The sequence below is a fragment of the Scyliorhinus torazame genome, chromosome 15 (genome assembly GCF_047496885.1).
Source record: "Scyliorhinus torazame isolate Kashiwa2021f chromosome 15, sScyTor2.1, whole genome shotgun sequence".
Classification (NCBI taxonomy): Eukaryota; Metazoa; Chordata; class Chondrichthyes; order Carcharhiniformes; family Scyliorhinidae; genus Scyliorhinus; species Scyliorhinus torazame.
The window spans coordinates 57,938,046-57,957,488 of NC_092721.1; the positions used below are offsets into that span (position 1 = coordinate 57,938,046).

Consider the following 19,443-nt stretch of genomic DNA (forward strand, 5'->3'; position numbering starts at 1 on the left):
TCTTTATTGGAACATGATGGCCCTGTACTCGCTGTTTGGCCATTCGCACCAATAAAAAAAGATGAGGATTAAAAGGAACCACACAGCAATCAGACCCAAGTTTCATGGCAGCCATTGCTATCCCAGAGCTTGTGGTCCCAAAGACTTTTCTTGCGATCTCCACAGTTTGGAAGCCCTGCTATAAGTAACAAAACATGAATATTACTGCGCAATTGCATGAATTAGCTCCAGATATGTTTATAAAAATTAAGATTTGTTTGTGATGCAAAGACATTTCAATGATCAACCAGGTGTTAAGTTGGCCAAGCAACATAGGTATCATAAAAACATACCTCTTATCTGAACAATCTTTTGTTTTTTCCTACGTCCGTGAATGTTCACTACATTGCAGATATAGATGCCAGAATCGTTGTGGTTGAGTGGTCGGTTGAAAGTGAGAGTATCATTTTCAATCTGCAAATCCTCTGGTAACTGTTCCTCCAATCTAGATGATTAAAAAGATAATGAAATGAAATGAAAAATGAAATGAAAATCGCTTATTGTCACAATGAAGTTGTGAGAAGGCTTCAATGAAGTTACTGTGAAAAGCCCCTAGTCACCACATTCTGGCGCCTGTTCGGGGAGGCTGGTACGGAAATTGAACCGTGCTGCTGGCCTGCCTTGGTCTGCTTTAAAAGCCAGCTATTTAGCCCAGTGTGCGAAACCAGCCCCATTGGGCATATATATTTTTCAAAACATCAAAATTATAAATCTTCCAACAAGCCATTTCAGAAAGAGCTAATGCAGTTTAAAAATGATAGCGTTATACTACACAAGCTGCCAATCAGCAACAAGTGCCTGTCACTCACACTCTATGGATCAACAATGCCTCACAACAGATGGGGAAATGTGTTCAGCTTAATCTGCTGCTTCCCCTGTTTCTCGAGCCATTGAACCAAATTTTCCTCAAGGACCTTTTATTGTGGTAAAGTCAGTGTAAAAGGTAGAGATAAAAGAGTCATTAAAATGTATACAGAAGACTTTCCGAGTCAATGTGCAGAAAGCCCAACAACAGTACCGGATTGGGCTTCAGGGCATAAAGCGGGGCAGGTGCAAGAGGCATAAGTTGGGCAGCACTTTAATGGTAGTAAGCATAATTTTGTTTGAGTGAGCATGGGTGTGGAAAACTATAAAGGTAGACCAAGTGTAGAAATCTGAAATTGAGAAAGGACAATTTACTAAGCTGAGATGTGACTTGGCATAAGTGTATTATAAACAGCAATTTGAAGGTAAATTAGTGTCAGGGCAGTAGAAGGTGTAACGGATGAGGAGAGAGAACTGATGAAATCTCTGTTCCCTTCCCTACTGTCCACAATCAGTGAGCATGGGATGAGGAGCAGTGATGAGGAGCATGTTTCTTAACCTCTGGATGTGTGGACAATTTGAAAAACCAGCAGCAAATCTTTTTGTGGGTTCAAATGAAGAGGATTGTTTATTTGCACTCACCCATAAATATAACGCTATGGTACTCACGCTCACACATACAAAAATACAGTCAAGGAAAGTACAGTTGAAGAGTACAGTGTGCTTTTACAATTTATAAATAAAAGGAATAGTTCATACTTCATGTGATTGCCCTGTCCTGAAAAACACTTATTAGTCCTGATGAAAAAGAAGTCTGCGCTCCTGAAGCATAGTTTAGGTTAGCTAGAGTCACATGCCAAAGTTGTTTTCAGGATTCTCTCGAGGAGGTGGTATTTGTACAGGTCAGAATGTGAGTTGCTTATTTACTGGTGGGCCGAAAAGGAGCAGGCCTTGCAATGTGACAATCTCCGGTTCTTAAGGTATAGATGTTACTGTCCTTTCAGCTGCTGCTGTGTCTTTCTGTCGACCATACTTGAAGGTTACAAAGGAACAAACATGGCTGCCTTACCATGGGACTCCTCTTTCAGTTCCTGTGCCAAATATGATGGCGGTCTTGTTATGATTTGCCACAACCTGGTTTATTTTTTAAGTCATTCATTCTGAAGGGGATTGAGACAACCTCCATTTTTGTTTCAGAAAGACCCATTCAATTCTGGAAAGTCTTTTGGATGGTGCCACAGTATGGATGGTTGACACCTCCTAGTGTGGAATGTATTATTTTGTCTGTGAGACAGGGAGGCGATTTTTGAATACACAGGTTAAATAACCTTCAGCAGCCATCTTTTGCAGCATTTACTGTCCTTTTTTAAAGAATATTCAGATCCAAAAGATTCTACACTGAGTAAAGCTCATATTTTAAAAGTCATTAATATGGAATGCCTTTACTGGGCATGACAGAGGCATTGAAGGAGGCAGAAAGTTCGGAACAAATGTGTTCCCAACAAGTAAAAAAAGGTGGGACTCCAAAATTTAGACTCCACTAATTTCAAAGAGCACAACACTGTAGGATATGAAAAAGAAAACTTGTGTCACACACCAAGTGGTCAATACTGCAGAAAACCCAGGAGTATAAAAGTGCAGGGATGAAATTAAAGCGGAAAACAAAAAGTAATGAAAACATATTAGCAAGTAAAATCAAGGAACTCAAATATATTTTGTAAATATATGGGGAAGACCTTTTTTTTTATACAGAGGGTAGTGGGAGTCTGCAATTTAACCCATTTAAAAATTACCGTTTGTGCTGTAAGATGCAGGGCTATGGATTGTGTGCAGGAAGGTGGGATTAGGAAGGGCACCTGGGTGTCCTCGGGCTGGCATGGATAATATGGGCCGAATGGCCTCCTTCAGTGCTGTAACTTTTCTATGATTCCATTCTATGAAGAGCAAGGTGATAGTGAAGGAAATCGTTGGGTCAATTAGAGACAAAAATAGCTATGTGTGCAGAGGTGGAAGAATTCTGAATTCACACTTTTTTTCCACAGAAGACAGAATGATCTATGCATAAGTTGACCATCGAAGCCTCCGGAAATCCTTCTAAGAACAGCAATCGACGTATACATAAATGTAAACCGCTGGTGTGGGTATGGTTGCCATTTTGAAATGTGAAAGAAAAAGCTGGTAATGCATATTAAATTAATGTGACACACTTAATTGAATGAATAGGAATTAATTGTATAGTTGTATAAAGATACTTTTAACCACAATCAAAGTGTTTTAAAACCATCAAATTCATTGTCTTCAGCATCTGACACAGAGAATTTACAGAGTTGAGAATCCCACTCTGGATCAGATTTGACACTTTTGTTTTTTGAATTGTCCCAACAACAAATCATTTTCCTCTCCATCTATTGAACGGACTTTCTGCATTTTCTGAACGATCAGAGGACACTTGGTGCACTTGCATCACACAATTTGATAATGAAACCACACAAAATATCAAGTGGGCAGTGTGCATATTTCCACTCTTTGTGAAGGCCTTTGCTCCATCAACCACCCACCGCCTCCATTCAGCACAAACATTACCCTTGAATGACTTGTTAAGGCACGCATCCAAAGGTTGAACTACTGATGTTAAACCCCCAGTATAACTGCAATTTGGGTGTTATTTCTTCGCAGACATCTCTTGATCTCATCAGTTATATGGAATGTGAACCTGTCCCACTCTAATAAGCTGCATTCTTTATATAGGCCACCAGGATGTCGATTTCACACATTCTCAATGCTTGGATTCACATCTTGAAAAATAACTAGCAAATAAAATAACGTCCTATCTTTCCTTTCCTTTTTAATTTCATCCTCTACTTTCCATATTCCTCCAAGGTTGCGACAGTTTTGAACTCTTCGTTTCTGACATAAGTTTTCCCTTTTTCCTTATCCTTCAATTTTGTCATGGCCATCCACCATATCCATTGCAGGACACCTGATGTTTGGCATGGTTTTACATCTGAAAATTATCATTCGCTTTAATTTTGCTCCATCAGCCATGCAGGCTTGTACCTTGTGAATCTTGGTTTCTCATGTCTTATGAATTTCACTAGAAAGTTTTGAACCTTTCCACTTTATAGTTTGACTGCTGGGTGCATTGAACTTCATCAGTGTTGCTGATGTGACTTAATGGACACTGCGTTTTGCCACAGAATAGAATTATAGAATTTCTACAGTGCAGAAGAAGGCTATTTGGCTCATCGAGTCTGCACTGACCCTTCGACCCTATATTGCCTGGGATAGTGCTTGGGGCTTGGATGGGGCAAAGTTTGTAAGATGTATCCAGGAAGGCTTCTTGATGCAATATGTAGATAGTCCAACTAGGAAAGGGGCAGTATTGGACCTGATGTTGGGCAATGAGCCTAAATAGGTGGTTGAGGTTTCAGTAGGGGAATATTTTGGGAGTAGTGACCACAACGCCGTACGTTTTAGGGTACTTTTGGATAGGGATGAAGGCAGGGTTACGGTGCCAAACTGGGGAAAGGCAAATTACGTTAACATGAGACAGGAATTGAAGAATTTGGATTGGATGCGGCTGACGGATGGTAAATCAACATCGGACATGTGGGAGTTAGGATTCAGGAAAGTCACGGGCGGGATTCTCTCAGCCCGGGGCCGGGCCGGAGAATCCCCGCGGCCGGCACAAATTGCGCCACCCCGCCGGCACACGATTCTTCGTGTGGTTAGCACGGCACTGGGCCTGGGCCTGGGCCTGGGCCTGGGCCTGGGCCTGGGCCTGGGCCTGGGCCTGGGCCCCCCCCCCCCCCCCCCCCCCCCCGCGCCAATTCTCGGCCCAGGATGTGCCGAGCGGCCGTCGTAAAAAAAACGGAGTCTCGCCGGTGCCATCCACACCTGCTCTCAGCCGGCGGGAACTCTGCGTGGAAGGGTCGGGGGGGGGCGGCCTGTGTGTGTGTGTGTGTGTGTGTGGGGCGGGGGGGTCCGACCCCTGAGTGGGGGGGGGGGGGGGGGGCTCCGATGTGGCCTGGCCCGTGATCTGGGCCCATCGATCGGCGGCCGGCCTATCTGGCTGGGGGCCCTCCTTTCTTCCGCGCGGCCCCTGCGCCATGTTGCGTAGGGGCTGGTGCGTTGAAGGGAGCCACTGCGCATGCGTGCGTTGGTGCCGGTGCCACTGCGCACGCGCGGACCCCGCGGCGTGAACCGCTCCAGTGCCGTGCTGGCCCTCTGTCGGGGCCAGAATTGCTTATCCTGAGGCCGTGTTGACGCCGACGAGAAATGTGACGGCGTTTCCGACGGCGTCAACACAGCCTCATGATCACAGAATCATGCCCCACATTCCCGAGAGATCAAAGGATAAGTATGGGAAGTTTAGGGAGCCTTGGATGATGACGGGTATTGTGAACCTCAAAAAAAAGGAAAAATTAGGCTTTTGTACGGTCGAGAAGGTTGGGGACAATCAAAACCCTTGGAGTATAAAGAAAGTAATAATTTATTATTGACAACCCAATGCGCTTTGCAAACCTGCCTGTCAAAAAGCATTACATGCTTATTGAAACTAAATCCATTGATCAACTTAATCCGAGACAGCCTTTGCTTCTCTGGCCACAATATGCCGTGCCAATTCTGCTCGTGGCCTTCAGATGCTGTGAGCCTTTCTGGGTCATTGGGCTGTAGACTAATGAGAGCTGGCAAATGCGGCCACACTTGAGACTCGTTCAAATCTAGAGCTGAGAACCAAACACTCCGTAGGCCCCATCATTTCCATCTGGCACAGACCCAACTCATCCCACAGAGGCCAACTGGCTATCTGGAAATTTTCCAGACTGTCTCCCCACCATCACAATCCTCCAATCCTATTACAGTGATAAATACGCTTCAAAAGTGCTTCAGCAAAGCTTGTTGATCGTGAGAAGTGCTATATAAACATAAATCTACTTTTTTCCCCCAAACATCCCTTTCTTTTGTGCGGATGCTTTTCCAATCACAGCTTACCTTTTCCTGTTTTTCTCCAATTTCCGGCAATTTTGTGTTCGGTTTTGATGCACACCTCTTGTCCCCACCACTCGGGTTTACTGCAGCAAGCAGCATGTTTATTCACAGAATATTACAAATAGCTGCATGGTCATGGACGTGCATGCATGGATGTTCGAGGGAAAATTGGCCTTCCCTTCAAAATGTATCTTCATCGCCTCTTTCCAGGTAAAACCCCTTGATTTTCCCTTGAAAAATCCTCTTGGGCAGCAGGATAGCCCAGTTTTTTAAATATCTCCCATTTGAAAACTACCCCTTTCCCATCTAAAGTTCTTAAATGTATTGCGCTGGTCAAGGAGACACAGCCTGAGTGAGTGAGACACAGTGAGAATTTGGTAATTTGGTGCAGTGAGGTAACCAGGAAAGGTAAGTGGCTCATCTAATTGTGCTGTTGTACAGTTAAAAGTGCAGTGTAGATTAGTGTCTGATTGGCTGAAGCTGCCCCCACCCTAATTGCTGAGAGGCAGTTATCTGGCAGTCACCTGAGGCCTGTTAAGGGGCACAAAGGTACACATTGTATTCTTCTATTTGAAGTTTTAGTGTGTGTCATCCTAAAGTCTGTAAAAAGACAGACAGAAAGCACACTTAGTAAGCGATGCGCAGGTCAAAGGGACACAGCCTGAGTGAGTGAGACACAGACAGAGTGAGAATTTGGTAATTTGGTGCAGTGAGGTAACTCGGTGAAGAGTGGGAGAAGGTGCTTTTTCCCGACTGTTTTGTTCTCTCTCTTTCTTCGGGCCTAATTTTGGGAGCCGTTTGGAGGAGGAGAAGCTGTCTCTGAGAGTATAAAAACGGTAACTTCCTGTTTTATAGTTTTTTTTCTTCCAAAAGTGACGTCAGAGGGAAGCTGTGATCTGATCGGTTGATAGCAAATCTGCCCCAAATTTTAAAAAAAAGACACAGCTAAACTCGTAAACTTAAATTAAACTAATTAATTAATTAGTGATGGCTGGCCAGGTGATGTGCTTGAGCTGCTTGATGTGGAAGCTGGCAGATCCCATTGCGAGCTGCAGCGACCACATCTGCAGTAAGTGTTGGCTGCTCGAAGAGCTCTGGCTCAGAGTTGATGAGCTGGAGTCTGAGCTTCAAACACTGAGGCACATCCGGGAGGGGGAGACTTACCTGGACACTGTGTTTCAGGAGGCAGTCACACCTGTCAGAATAAGTAGTTTAAATCCTGCCAGTGGCCAGGGACAGCAGGGTGTGACTGCAAGTCAGGCAGGTAAACGGAACCAGCAGTCAGGAACTCAGGAGCCTCAGTCCTTGACCCTGTCCAACAGGTATGAGGCACTTGCTCCCTGTGTGGATGGCGAACAGGGCTGCAGGAGCAGGATAAAGAGTTCCACATGGTATGTTGCCTGCCCGGTGCTAGGGTGCGGGACGTCCCTGACCGGCTTGAAAGGATACTGGAGAAGGAGGGGGAGGATCCAATTGTTGTGGTCCATGTTGGTACCAACAACATAGGCAAGTCTAGAAAAGAGGACCCGCTTAGAGATTATAAAGAGCTAGGATTCAAATTAAAAAACAGGTCCTCAAGGGTCATAATCTCCGTATTACTGCCCGAGCCACGTGCAAATTGGCATAGGGAGGCAAGAATAAGGGAAGGTAACACGTGGCTGAAAGAGTGGTGTGGGAAAGCGGGGTTCCTTTTCATGGGACACTGGCATCAGTTTTGGGACAGGGGGGACCTATATCGTTGGGATAGTCTCCACCTGAACCGAGCTGGGACCAGTGTTCTGGCGAAAAGAGTAAATAGGGTGGTCAATAGGACTTTGAACTAGAGATTGTGGGGGGGGGGGGGGGAAGGGAAAGTCAGGGAACCAAGAGGTGAAGTAATCAGTGTGAAGCGTAGCTGCTTAGGAATACAAAAAAGCATGAAAAGACAGAACTCAGGAGAGGTTACGATAGTCCCCATCCCACAAAATATGACACAGTGTATGGAAAGGCTCAGTAAACCAAGGTCCACCACACTAAAACAAAAAGGGACCAACCACCGAACCACACTGACGACCCTGATTTTGTCCCCACACAACTAGACACCAATTATTGGCACCGTGACAACTCATACCGCCTCGCCCGCAACAACGAGAGCGACCCCAACTCACACCATGCAGCCCTTTCAGCCCTAATCCACTCCAGAATTTGGCACCTGGGAGAAGAGGAGGACCTTGGGTCTGACTCCCAAACCGCCAACCCCTTTGCGACCCTGTTCACAACCGAGAACTCAGGTGTCCAGATGATGTTTTAAAGGAACCGCTTGGGAGAAGTGTTGTCCTTTGTGATGGAACCTGCAGAATGTTTTATGTTGTTTCTAAGTTTGTTAAATGTTGTATGTCCGACAGGAGAATTTTTTCTCACTGCCCCACGCCTATTTGGCCGAAACCTCTGAGGACTTGCCTACAGAGACTCACCAGTTCAGCAGAAACCTCTGAGAGCTTGTCTGCAGAGACTGGTTACGCAACCAGACGCCCGTTCGTAACTGCCCTTCTGGTTCGAACGTTGGAACCACTACGGCAGCCCCACCAGGATGACTACATTTTTTGCCCGTTCTTGTCGGTTGCTCAGGCAGTGGAGAAACGGCTTGAGACCCACCATGCCTGGGAACTCCCCTGCTGGTCAACTACGCTCGGGTAGGAGAGATACGGCATTGGTAACCGTCCTACCCGGGGACTCCATCCAACTCTTACCCTTACGCACCTCATTTTGGCATTTTTCAGTTCAAAACGTTTTGTTTGTTTAGGTAACCTTTAGGTTGCCGGCCATCTGCTATTTACATCCTGGAACATTCGGATGCTAAATCAGCACTGGTTCATCATTGGGAAGTGTGTCTTCTCCTAAAATTTTTTTTTTTTTTTTTTTTAAATGAGGGAGTCACACATAGTGACCAATTATAAAGGGAGTAATTGGCACTACAGGACAGACACACTAGCGTACAAGATATTAAACAAAGATAGTTACAGACACTATGCTTGTTTCTACAGAACTCCAGAACCGGAGAAAACAAAGAAAGAAAAGGAAAGAGAACAGCCATGAGGACTTCCTTCATATGGATCAACATAATGTTTATGGACTTTTGGTTGCGTGTGAACGCAAACCCCATGACTTCAAGACCCCCAGCCGTTAATGTTTCACTTTCCCGCAGTACCCAGAGCCCAGTCACCAGCGACACTACATCATCTTGGTGTGCCAGGTTCATAACCTGGTACTCCCTTGTCCAATGTGATCGAAACACTACTAGCGTTGGCGATACTCTGCTGCATCGTGCAGACTATGCATCTACGGAAATGGAGGAGAGCCCCGGTATGTTCGGTTACGACCAGACCCCCGCGATCTATAATAAAGTACATTCACTTGCGTTAATTGTTATTGTAAATAAAGAACTGTAAATAACTTTTTCATGAGAAAATTGTATGATCCTGAGCTTGACTGCCAAGCCAGGAAAGACTGTATGAAATGCTATGATTTTGTTGTATGATTGAGGAAGGTAGGATAATGGAATGTTTAAGTGAGTGTAGTATATTAAGAATAAGTTAGAGGTTCCCAGTTTATTGTTTTGTAATGCATGTCCCTGTCTGACATAGCGCCATTAGAATTGTTAGTTAAAATTTTTTTGCATAGCTATGGTCAGTGCAGAGGCCATGAAGGAAGTGCCCCCCCCCCCCCACCCCCAGGTCAGGGAATGGAAAGCAACATAATGATGTGATCCTTCACACTTCGCGTTAGGATCACAAGGAGGGCGTGTAGCCAGTTAAAATGGCTAATTCCCGATTTAGAATGGCGAACCCCGATTTAAAATGGCGAACGGAAAAGGCTGATGGAAAAATCAGCCAACAGGACTAAAACAAGCAGCTACAGGTAAACTGTGTATTCACCTCTGGGAAGGCCAGACAAGATGGATACCTGTAGCCATCAGCACAACAAAACACCAGCCATCTGAATACTAATGAGCAATCCCGGGAACAATGTGCAACAATTTAGACACACAAAGCCAACCCAGACTCTTCGGCGCCAACAGGAGCCTACACAAAGGGAGGTGAACGATCACCCCAAGACGGCCCATCGATCAAGGAATCGCTCCAGCATTGGAGAATATCGAACCAAGTGATTGGGTCAAAGTCCAATCACTTGGAACCAGGTAAAGGGTCCGCCCCAAAATGCGGGAAGCCCCTGGGGACTATAAGAATAGAGTGCAAGTTCAAATCGCCCCTTCTGCTACCCCTTCTGCATCCTTCTCCTCTCTGCCACCATTCTGCAACCCCTTCTGCTGACCTTCTGCAACAGCCGCTCAAATCCTAAGTCTTACTTCAACGCTCGCTACGAGATAGGCGCTCCTAGCTATCGATCTGTACCAGCTTCGAATCCCGCAGGCTCAGAACCCAAACGAAAGGCCATTCGTTTCCCTGACCTGGTGGGCCATTTCCAAGTTAAGTATTGGCCTGTTAGTTGTAGGAAGTAGCTTAGAAGTAGAATTTATGCATGAGTATTGATTACTGTATATAATAAATGTGCGTTGACTTAACTCTTACGAAGCGGTGTGTTGGATTATTGATCATTACTCGGACTTGAACCACGTGGCGGTATCAGAAAGATATCTGGCGACTCAAGAGCAAAGGTGATAGAACAGAGCAATTAAACTGAGGCTAAAGTCAGCAGCAACAATATACAGTGAATAGAACATAGAACGATACAGTGCAGAACAGGCCCTTCGGCCCACGATGTTGCACCGATATGGGAAGTCAAAAAAAACAAAAGCCATCTAACCTACACCATGCCATTATCATCCATATGCTTATCCAATAAACTTTTAAATGCCCTCAATGTTGGTGAGTTCACTACTGTTGCAGGGAGGGCATTCCACGGCCTCACCACTCTTTGCGGAAAGAACCTACCTCTGACCTCTGTCCTATATCTATTACCCATCAGTTTAAGGCTATGTCCCCTCGTGCTAGCCATTTCCATCCGCGGGAGAAGGCTCTCACTGTCCACCCTATCTAACCCCCTGATCATTTTGTATGCCTCTATTAAGTCTCCTCTTAACCTTCTTCTCTCTAACGAAAACAACCTCAAGTCCATCAGCCTTTCCTCATAAGATTTTCCCTCCATACCAGGCAACATCCTGGTAAATCTTCTCTGCACCCGTTCCAAAGCTCCCACGTCCTTCCTATAATGAGGTGACCAGAACTGTATGCAATACTCCAAATGCAGCTGTACCAGAGTTTTGTACAGCTGCAACATGACATCATGACTCGGGAACTCAATCCCTCTACCAATAAAGGCCAACACACCATAGGCCTTCTTCACAACCCTATCAATCTGGGTGGCAACTTTCAGGGATCTATGTACATGGACACCGAGATCCCTCTGCTCATCCACACTTCCAAGAATTTTACCATTAGCCAAATATTCCGCATTCCTGTTATTCCTTCCAAAGTGAATCACCTCACACTTCTCTACATTAAACTCCATTTGCCACCTCTCAGCCCAGCTCTGCAGCTTATCTATGTCCCTTTGTAACCTGCAACATCCTTCCGCACTGTCGACAACACCACCGACTTTAGTGTTGTCTGCAAATTTACTCACCCACCCTTCTGCGCCCTCCTCTAGGTTATTTATAAAAATTACAAACAGCAACGGCCCCAGAACAGATCCTTGTGGTACGCCACTTGTAACTGAACTCCATTCTGAACATTTCCCATCAACCACCACCCTCTGTCTTCTTTCAGCTAGCCAATTTCTGATCCACATCTCTAAATGACCCTCAATCCCCAGCCTCCGTATTTTCTGCAATAGCCTACCGTGGGGAACCTTATCAAACGCTTTACTGAAATCCATATACACCACATCAACTGCTCTACCCTCGTGTACCTGTTCAGTCACCTTCTCAAAGAATTCGATAAGGCTTGTGAGGCATGACCTACCCTTCACAAAGCCATGCTGACTATCCTTAATCATATTATTCCTATCTAGATGATTATAAATCTTGTCTCTTATAATCCCCTCCAAGACTTGACCCACAACAGACGTGAGGCTCACCGGTCTATAGTTGCCGGGGTTGTCTCTACTCCCCTTCTTGAACAAAGGAACCACATTTGCTATCCTCCAGTCCTCTGGCACTATTCCTGTAGCCAATGATGACATAAAAATCAAAGCCAAAGGCTCAGCAATCTCTTCCCTGGCTTCCCAGAGAATCCTAGGATAAATCCCATCGGGCCCCGGGGACTTATCTATTTTCAGCCTGTCTAGAATTGCCAACACCTCTTCCCTACGTACCTCAATGCCATCTATTCTAATAGCCTGGGTCTCAGCATTCTCCTCCACAACATTCTCTTTTTCTTGAGTGAATACTGATGAAAAATATTCATTTAGTATCTCGCATATCTCTTCAGACTCCACACACAACTTCCCATCCCTGTCCTTGACTGGCCCTACTCTTACCCTAGTCATTCTTTTATTCCTGACATACCTATAGAAAGCTTTTGGGTTTTCCTTGATCCTACCTGCCAAATACTTCTCATGTCCCCTCCTTGCTCGTCTTAGCTCGCTCTTTAGATCCTTCCTCGCTACCTTGTAACTATCAAGCGCCCCAACTGAAACTTCACACCTCATCTTCACATAGGCCTCCTTCTTCCTCTTAAACAAGAGATTCCACTTCTTTGGTAAACCACGGTTCCCTCGCTCGACATCTTACTCCCTGCCTGACACCGCGGTACGCACTTATCAAGAACATGCAGTAGCTGTTCCTTGAACAAGCTCCACATATCCAGTATGCCCAACACTTGCAGCCTACTTCTCCAACCTACCCCTCCCAAGTCATGTCTAATGGCATCATAATTGCCCTTCACCCAGCTATAACTCTTGCCCTGCGGGGTATACTTATCCCTTTCCATCACTAATGTAAACGTCACCGAATTGTGGTCACTGTCCCCAAAGTGCTCACCTACCTCCAAATCTAACGCCTGGCCTGGTTCATTACCCAAAACCAAATCCAACGTGGCCTCGCCTCTTGTTGGCCTGTCAGCATATTGTGTCAGGAAACCCTCCTGCACACATTGAACAAAAAATGACCCATCTAATGTACTCTAACTATATCTTTTCCAGTCAATATTTGGAAAGTTAAAGTCTCCCATAATAACTACCCTGTTACTTTCGCTCTTATCCAGAATCATCTTCGCCATCCTTTCCTCTACATCCCTAGAACTATTTGGAGGCCTACAGAAAGCTCCCAACAGGGTGACCTCTCCTTTCCTGTTTCTAACCTCAGCCCATACTACCTCGGAAGAAGAGTCCCCATCTAGCATCCTCTCCGCCACCGTAATACTGTTCTTGACTAGCAGCGCCACACCGCCTCCTCTTTTGCCTCCTTCTCTGAGCTTACTAAAACACCTAAACCCCGGAACCTGCAACAACCATTCCTGTCCCTGCTCTATCCATGTTTCCGAAATGGCCACTACATCGAAGTCCCAGGTACCAACCCATGCTGCCAGTTCCCCTACCTTATTTTGTATACTCCTGGCATTGAAGTAGACACACTTCAAACCACCTACCTGAACACTGGCCCCCACCTGGGAAGTCAAAGAACAAACAAAGAACAAAGAAATGTACAGCACAGGAACAGGCCCTTCGGCCCTCCAAGCCCGTGCCGACCATGCTGCCCGACTAAACGACAATCTTCGACACTTCCTGGGTCCGTATCCCTCTATTCCCATCCTATTCATGTATTTGTCAAGATGCCCCTTAAATGTCACTATCGTCCCTGCTTCCACCACGTCTCCGGTAGCGAGTTCCAGGCACCCACTACCCTCTGCGTAAAAAACGTGCCTCGTACATCTACTCTAAACCTTGCCCCTCTCACCTTAAACCTATGCCCCCTAGTACTTGACCCCTCTACCCTGGGGAAAAGCCTCTGACTATCCACTCTGTCTATGCCCCTCATAATTTTGTAGACCTCTATCAGGTCTCCCCTCAACCTCCTTTGGTCCAGTGAGAACAAACCAAGTTTATTCAACCGCTCCTCATAGCTAATGCCCTCCATACCAGGCAACATTCTGGTAAATCTCTTCTGCACCCTCTCTAAAGCCTCCACATTCTTCTGGTAGTGTGGCGACCAGAATTGAACACTATACTCCAAGTGTGGCCTAACTAAGGTTCTATACAGCTGCAACATGACTTGCCAATTCTTATACTCAATGCCCCGGCCAATGAAGGCAAGCATGCCGTATGCCTTCTTGACTAACTTCTCCACCTGTGTTGCCCCTTTCAATGACCTGTGGGCCTGTACTCCTAGATCTCTTTGACTTTCAATACTCTTGAGGGTTCTACCATTCACTGTATATTCCCTACCTGCATTGAACCTTCCAAAATGCATTACCTCACATTTGTCCGGATTAAACTCCATCTGCCATCTCTCCGCCCAAGTCTCCAAACAATCTAAATCCTGCTGTATCCTCCGACAGTCCTCATCGCTATCCGCAATTCCACCAACCTTTGTGTCGTCTGCAAACTTACTAATCAGACCAGTTACATTTTCCTCCAAATCATTTATATATACTACAAAGAGCAAAGGTCCCAGCACTGATCCCTGTGGAACACCACTGGTCACAGCCCTCCAATGAGAAAAGCATCCTTCCATTGCTACTCTCTGCCTTCTATGGCCTAGCCAGTTCTGTATCCACCTTGCCAGCTCACCCCTGATCCCCTGTGACTTCACCTTTTGTACTAGTCTACCATGAGGGACCTTGTCAAAGGCCTTACTGAAGTCCATATAGACAACATCCACTGCCCTACCTGCATCAATCATCTTAGTGACCTCCTCGAAAAACTCTATCTAGTTAGTGAGACACGACCTCCCCTTCACAAAACCATGCTGCCTCGCACTAATACGTCCATTTGCTTCCAAATGGGAGTAGATCCTGTCTCGAAGAATTCTCTCCAGTAATTCCCCTACCACTGAAGTAAGGCTCACCGGCCTGTAGTTCCCGGGATTATCCTTGCTACCCTTCTTAAACAGAGGAACAACATTGGTTATTCTCCAGTCCTCCGGGACATCCCCTGAAGACAGCGAGGATCCAAAGATTTCAAATCTGTGCTCCTGACCTTTATACTCTCAATCTCCCGTACCCTAAAACTACAATCCAGGTTCCCATGCCCCTGCTGCATTAGTTTAAACCCCCCCAAAGAGCACTACCAAATCTCCCCCCCAGGATATTTGTGCCCCTCAGGTTCAGATGTAGACCACCCTGTCTGTAGAGGTCCCACCTTCCCCAGAAAGAGCCCCAGTTATCCAGAAATCTGAATCCCTCCCGCCTGCACCATCCCTGTAGCCACGTGTTTAATTGCTCTCTCTCCCTATTCCTCATCTCATTATCACGTGGCACGGGCAACAACCCAGAGATAACAACTCTGTTTGTTCTCGTTCTGAGCTTCCATCCTAGCTCCCTGAAAGCCTGCCTGACATCCTTGTCCTCTTTCCTACCTATGTCATTAGTGCCAATGTGGACCACGACTTGGGGCTGCTCCCCCTCCCCCTTAAGGACCCGGAAAACACGATCCGAGACATCATGTACCCTTGCACCTTGGAGGCAACATACCAAACGTGAGTCTCTCTCGCTCCCACAAAATCTCCTATCTGTGCCCCTGACTATCGAGTCCCCAATTACTAATGCTCTGCTCCTCTCCCCCTTCCCTTCTGAGCAACAGGAACAGAGACCCGTACCCCATGACTTACCCCTGGTAAGTCCCCCCCCCACAAGTATCATAAGAACATAAGAACTAGGAGCAGGAGTAGGCCATCTGGCCGCTCGAGCCTGCTCCACCATTCAATGAGATCATGGCTGATCTTTTGTGGACTCAGCTCCACTTTTCGGCCCGAACACCATAACCCTTAATCCCTTTATTCTTCAAAAAACGATCTATCTTTATCTTAAAAACATTTAATGAAGGAGCCTCTACTGCTTCACTGGGTAAGGAATTCCATAGATTCACAACCATTTGGGTGAAGAGGTTCCTCCTAAACTCAGTCCTAAATCTACTTCCCCTTATTTTGAGGCTATGCCCCTAGTTCTGCTTTCACCCACCAGTGGAAACAACCTGCCCGCATCTATCCTATCCATTCCCTTCATAATCTTATATGTTTCTATAAGATCCCCCCTCATCCTTCTAAATTCCAACGAGTACAGTCCCAGTCTACTCAACCTCTCCTCGTAATCCAACCCCTTCAGCTCTGGGATTAACCTAGTGAATCTCCTCTGCACACCCTCCAGTGCCAGTACGTCCTTTCTCAAGTAAAGAGACCAAAACTGAACACAATACTCCAGGTGTGGCCTCACTAACACTTTATACAATTGCAGCAGAACCGCCCTAGTCTTAAACTCCATCCCTCTAGCAATGAAGGACAAAATTCCATTTGCCTTCTTAATCACCTGTTGCACCTGAAAACCAACTTTTGCGGCTCATGCACACCCAGGTCTCTCTGCACAGCAGCATGTTTTAATATTTTATCATTTAAATAATAATCCCTTTTGCTGTTATTCCTACCAAAATGGATAACCTCACATTTGTCAACATTGTATTCCATCTGCCAGACCCTAGCCCATTCACTTAGCCTATCCAAATCCCTCTGCAGACTTCCAGTATCTACTGCACTTTTTGCTTTACCACTTATCTTAGTGTCGTCTGCAAACTTGGACACATTGCCCTTGGTCCCCAACTCCAAATCATCTATGTAAATTGTGAACAGTTGCGGGCCCAACACTGATCCCTGAGGGACACCACTAGCTGCTGATTGCCAACCAGAGAAACACCCATTAATCCCCACTCTTTGCTTTCTACTAATTAACCAATCCTCTATCCATGCTACTACTTTCCCCTTAATGCCATGCATCTTTATCTTATGCAACAACCTTTTGTGTGGCACCTTGTCAAAGGCTTTCTGGAAATCCAGATATACCACATCCATTGGCTCCCCGTTATCTACCGGACTGTTAAGGTCCTCAGAAAATTCCACTAAATTAGTTAGGCACGACCTGCCCTTTATGAACCCATGCTGTGTCTGCCCAATGGGACAATTTCCATCCAGATGCCTCGCTATTTCTGTCTTGATGATAGATTCAGCATCTTCCCTACTACCGAAGTTAAGCTCACTGGCCTATAATTACCCGCTTTCTGCCTACCTCCTTTTTTAAACAGTGGTGTCACGTTTGCTAATTTCCAATCCCCCGGGACCACCCCAGAATCTAGTGAATTTTGGTAAATTATCACTAGTGCATTTGCAATTTCCCTAGCCATCTCTTTTAGCACTCTGGGATGCATTCCATCAGGTCCAGGAGACTTGTCTACCTTTAGCCCCATTAGCTTGCCCATCACTACCTCCTTGGTGATAACAATCCTCTCAAGGTCCTCACCTGTCATAGCCTCATTTCCATCCGTCACTGGCATGTTATTTGTGTCTTCCACTGTGAACACCGACATAAAAAACCTGTTCAGTTCCTCAGCCATTTCCTCATCTCCCATTACTAAATCTCCCTTCTCATCCTCTAAAGGACCAATATTTACCTTAGCCACTCTTTTTTGTTTTATGTATTTGTATACATTTTTACTATCTGTTTTTATATTCTGAGCAAGTTTACTTTCATAATCTATCTTACTCTTCTTTATAGCTTTTTTAGTAGCTTTCTGTTGCCCCCTAAAGATTTCCCAGTCCTCTAGTCTCCCACTGATCTTTGCTACTTTGTATGTTTTTTCCTTCAATTTGATACTCTCCCTTATTTCCTTAGATATCCACGGTCGATTTTCCCTCTTTTTACCGCCCTTCCTTTTTGTTGGCATAAACCTTTGCTGAGCACTGTGAAAAATCACTTGGAAGCTTCTCCACTGTTTCACTATAAAGCCTTTGCTCCCAGTCTACCTTAGCTAGTTCTTCTCTCATCCCATTGTAATCTCCTTTGTTTAAGCACAAAACACTAGTGCTTGATTTTACCTTCTCACCCTCCATCTGTATTTTAAATTCCACCATATTGTGATCGCTCCTTCCGAGAGGATCCCTAACTATGAGATCCTGAATCAATCCTGTCTCATTACACAGGACCAGATCTAGGACCGCTTGTTCCCTCGTAGGTTCCATTACATACTGTTCTAGGAAACTATCGCGGATATATTCTATAAACTCCTCCTCAAGGCTGCCTTGACCGACCTGGTTAAACCAATCGACATGTAGATTAAAATCCCCCATGATAACTGCTGTACCATTTCTACATGCATCTGTTATTTCTTTGTTTATTGCCTGCCCCACCATAATGTTACTATTTGGTGGCCTATAGATTACTCCTATCAGTGACTTTTTCGCCTTACTATTCCTGAAAGGGCAGCACGGTAGCATTGTGGATCGCACAATTGCTTCACAGCGCCAGGGTCCCAGGTTCGATTCCGGCTTGGGTCACTGTCTGTGCGGAGTCTGCACATCCTCCCCGTGTGAGCGTGGGTTTCCTCCGGGTGCTCCGGTTTCCTCCCACAGTCCAAAGATGTGCAGGTTAGGTGGATTGGCCATGATAAATTGCCCTTAGTGTCCAAAATTGCCCTTAGTGTTGGGTGGAGTTACTGGGTTATGGGGATAGGGTGTGGAGGTGTTGACATTGGGTAGGGTGCTCTTTCCAAGAGCCGGTGCAGACTCGATGGGCCGAATGGCCTCCTTCTGCACTGTAAATTCTATGATAATTCTATGATTTCCACCCAAATGGATTCAACCTTATCCTCCATAGCACCGATGTCATCCCTTACTGTTGCCCGGATGTCATCCTTAAATAACAGAGCTACACCCCCTCCCTTACCATCCACTCTGTCCTTCCGAAAGGTTTGATACCCTCGGATATTTAACTCCCAGTCGTGACCATCCTTTAACCATGTTTCAGTAATGGCCACTAAATCATAGCCATTCATGATGATTTGCGCCATCAACTCATTTACCTTATTCCGAATACTACGTGCATTCAGGTAAAGTACACTTATGTTGGCTTTTTTACCTCTGTTCTGAATCTTAACACCTCGATAAGTAACCTCTCCTGAGTTATATTTCCTCTTAACCTTTCTCCTAATTTTCCTTGTCGTCGAACCCATATCTTCCTGTAACAACCTGCCGCGTCGCTTACCATTAATGTTTTCACTTCCCGTTTTATTTCTTTTAGTATTCCTGGTCCTAATCACTGAGCTCCCCTCAGTCACTGTACCTTGTACTGTCGCCCTTTTTGATTTTTGACTATGGCTTCTCTGCCTTACACTTTCCCCCTTACTGCCTTTTATTTCTGTCCCTGATTTACTACCTTCCAACTTCCTGCATCGGTTCCCATCCCCCTGCCACATTAGTTTAAATTCTCCCCAACAGCTCTAGCAAACCCCCCCCCTAGGACATCGGTTCCAGTCCTGCCCAGGTGCAGACCGTCCGGTTTGTACTGGTCCCACCTCCCCCAGAACCGGTTCCAATGTCCCAGGAATTTGAATCCCTCCCTCTTGCACCATCTCTCGAGCCACGTATTCATCCTCTCTATCCTGACATTCCTACTCTGACTAGCTCGTGGC

The 19,443-nt window shown here is 45.7% G+C and overlaps 1 protein-coding gene across 3 annotated transcripts in view; it reads right to left on the reverse strand.

The window, feature by feature from the left end:
* Positions 1 to 19,443, reverse strand: part of LOC140391605 (nectin-3-like) — a 423,814-nt gene that overhangs the window by 68,001 nt on the left and 336,370 nt on the right. For all 3 annotated transcript variants that reach the window (XM_072476263.1, XM_072476264.1, XM_072476265.1), the window contains exon 5: positions 333 to 484. In XM_072476263.1, the coding sequence (XP_072332364.1) occupies positions 333 to 484 (152 nt within the window). The remainder of the gene's footprint in view (positions 1 to 332; positions 485 to 19,443) is intronic.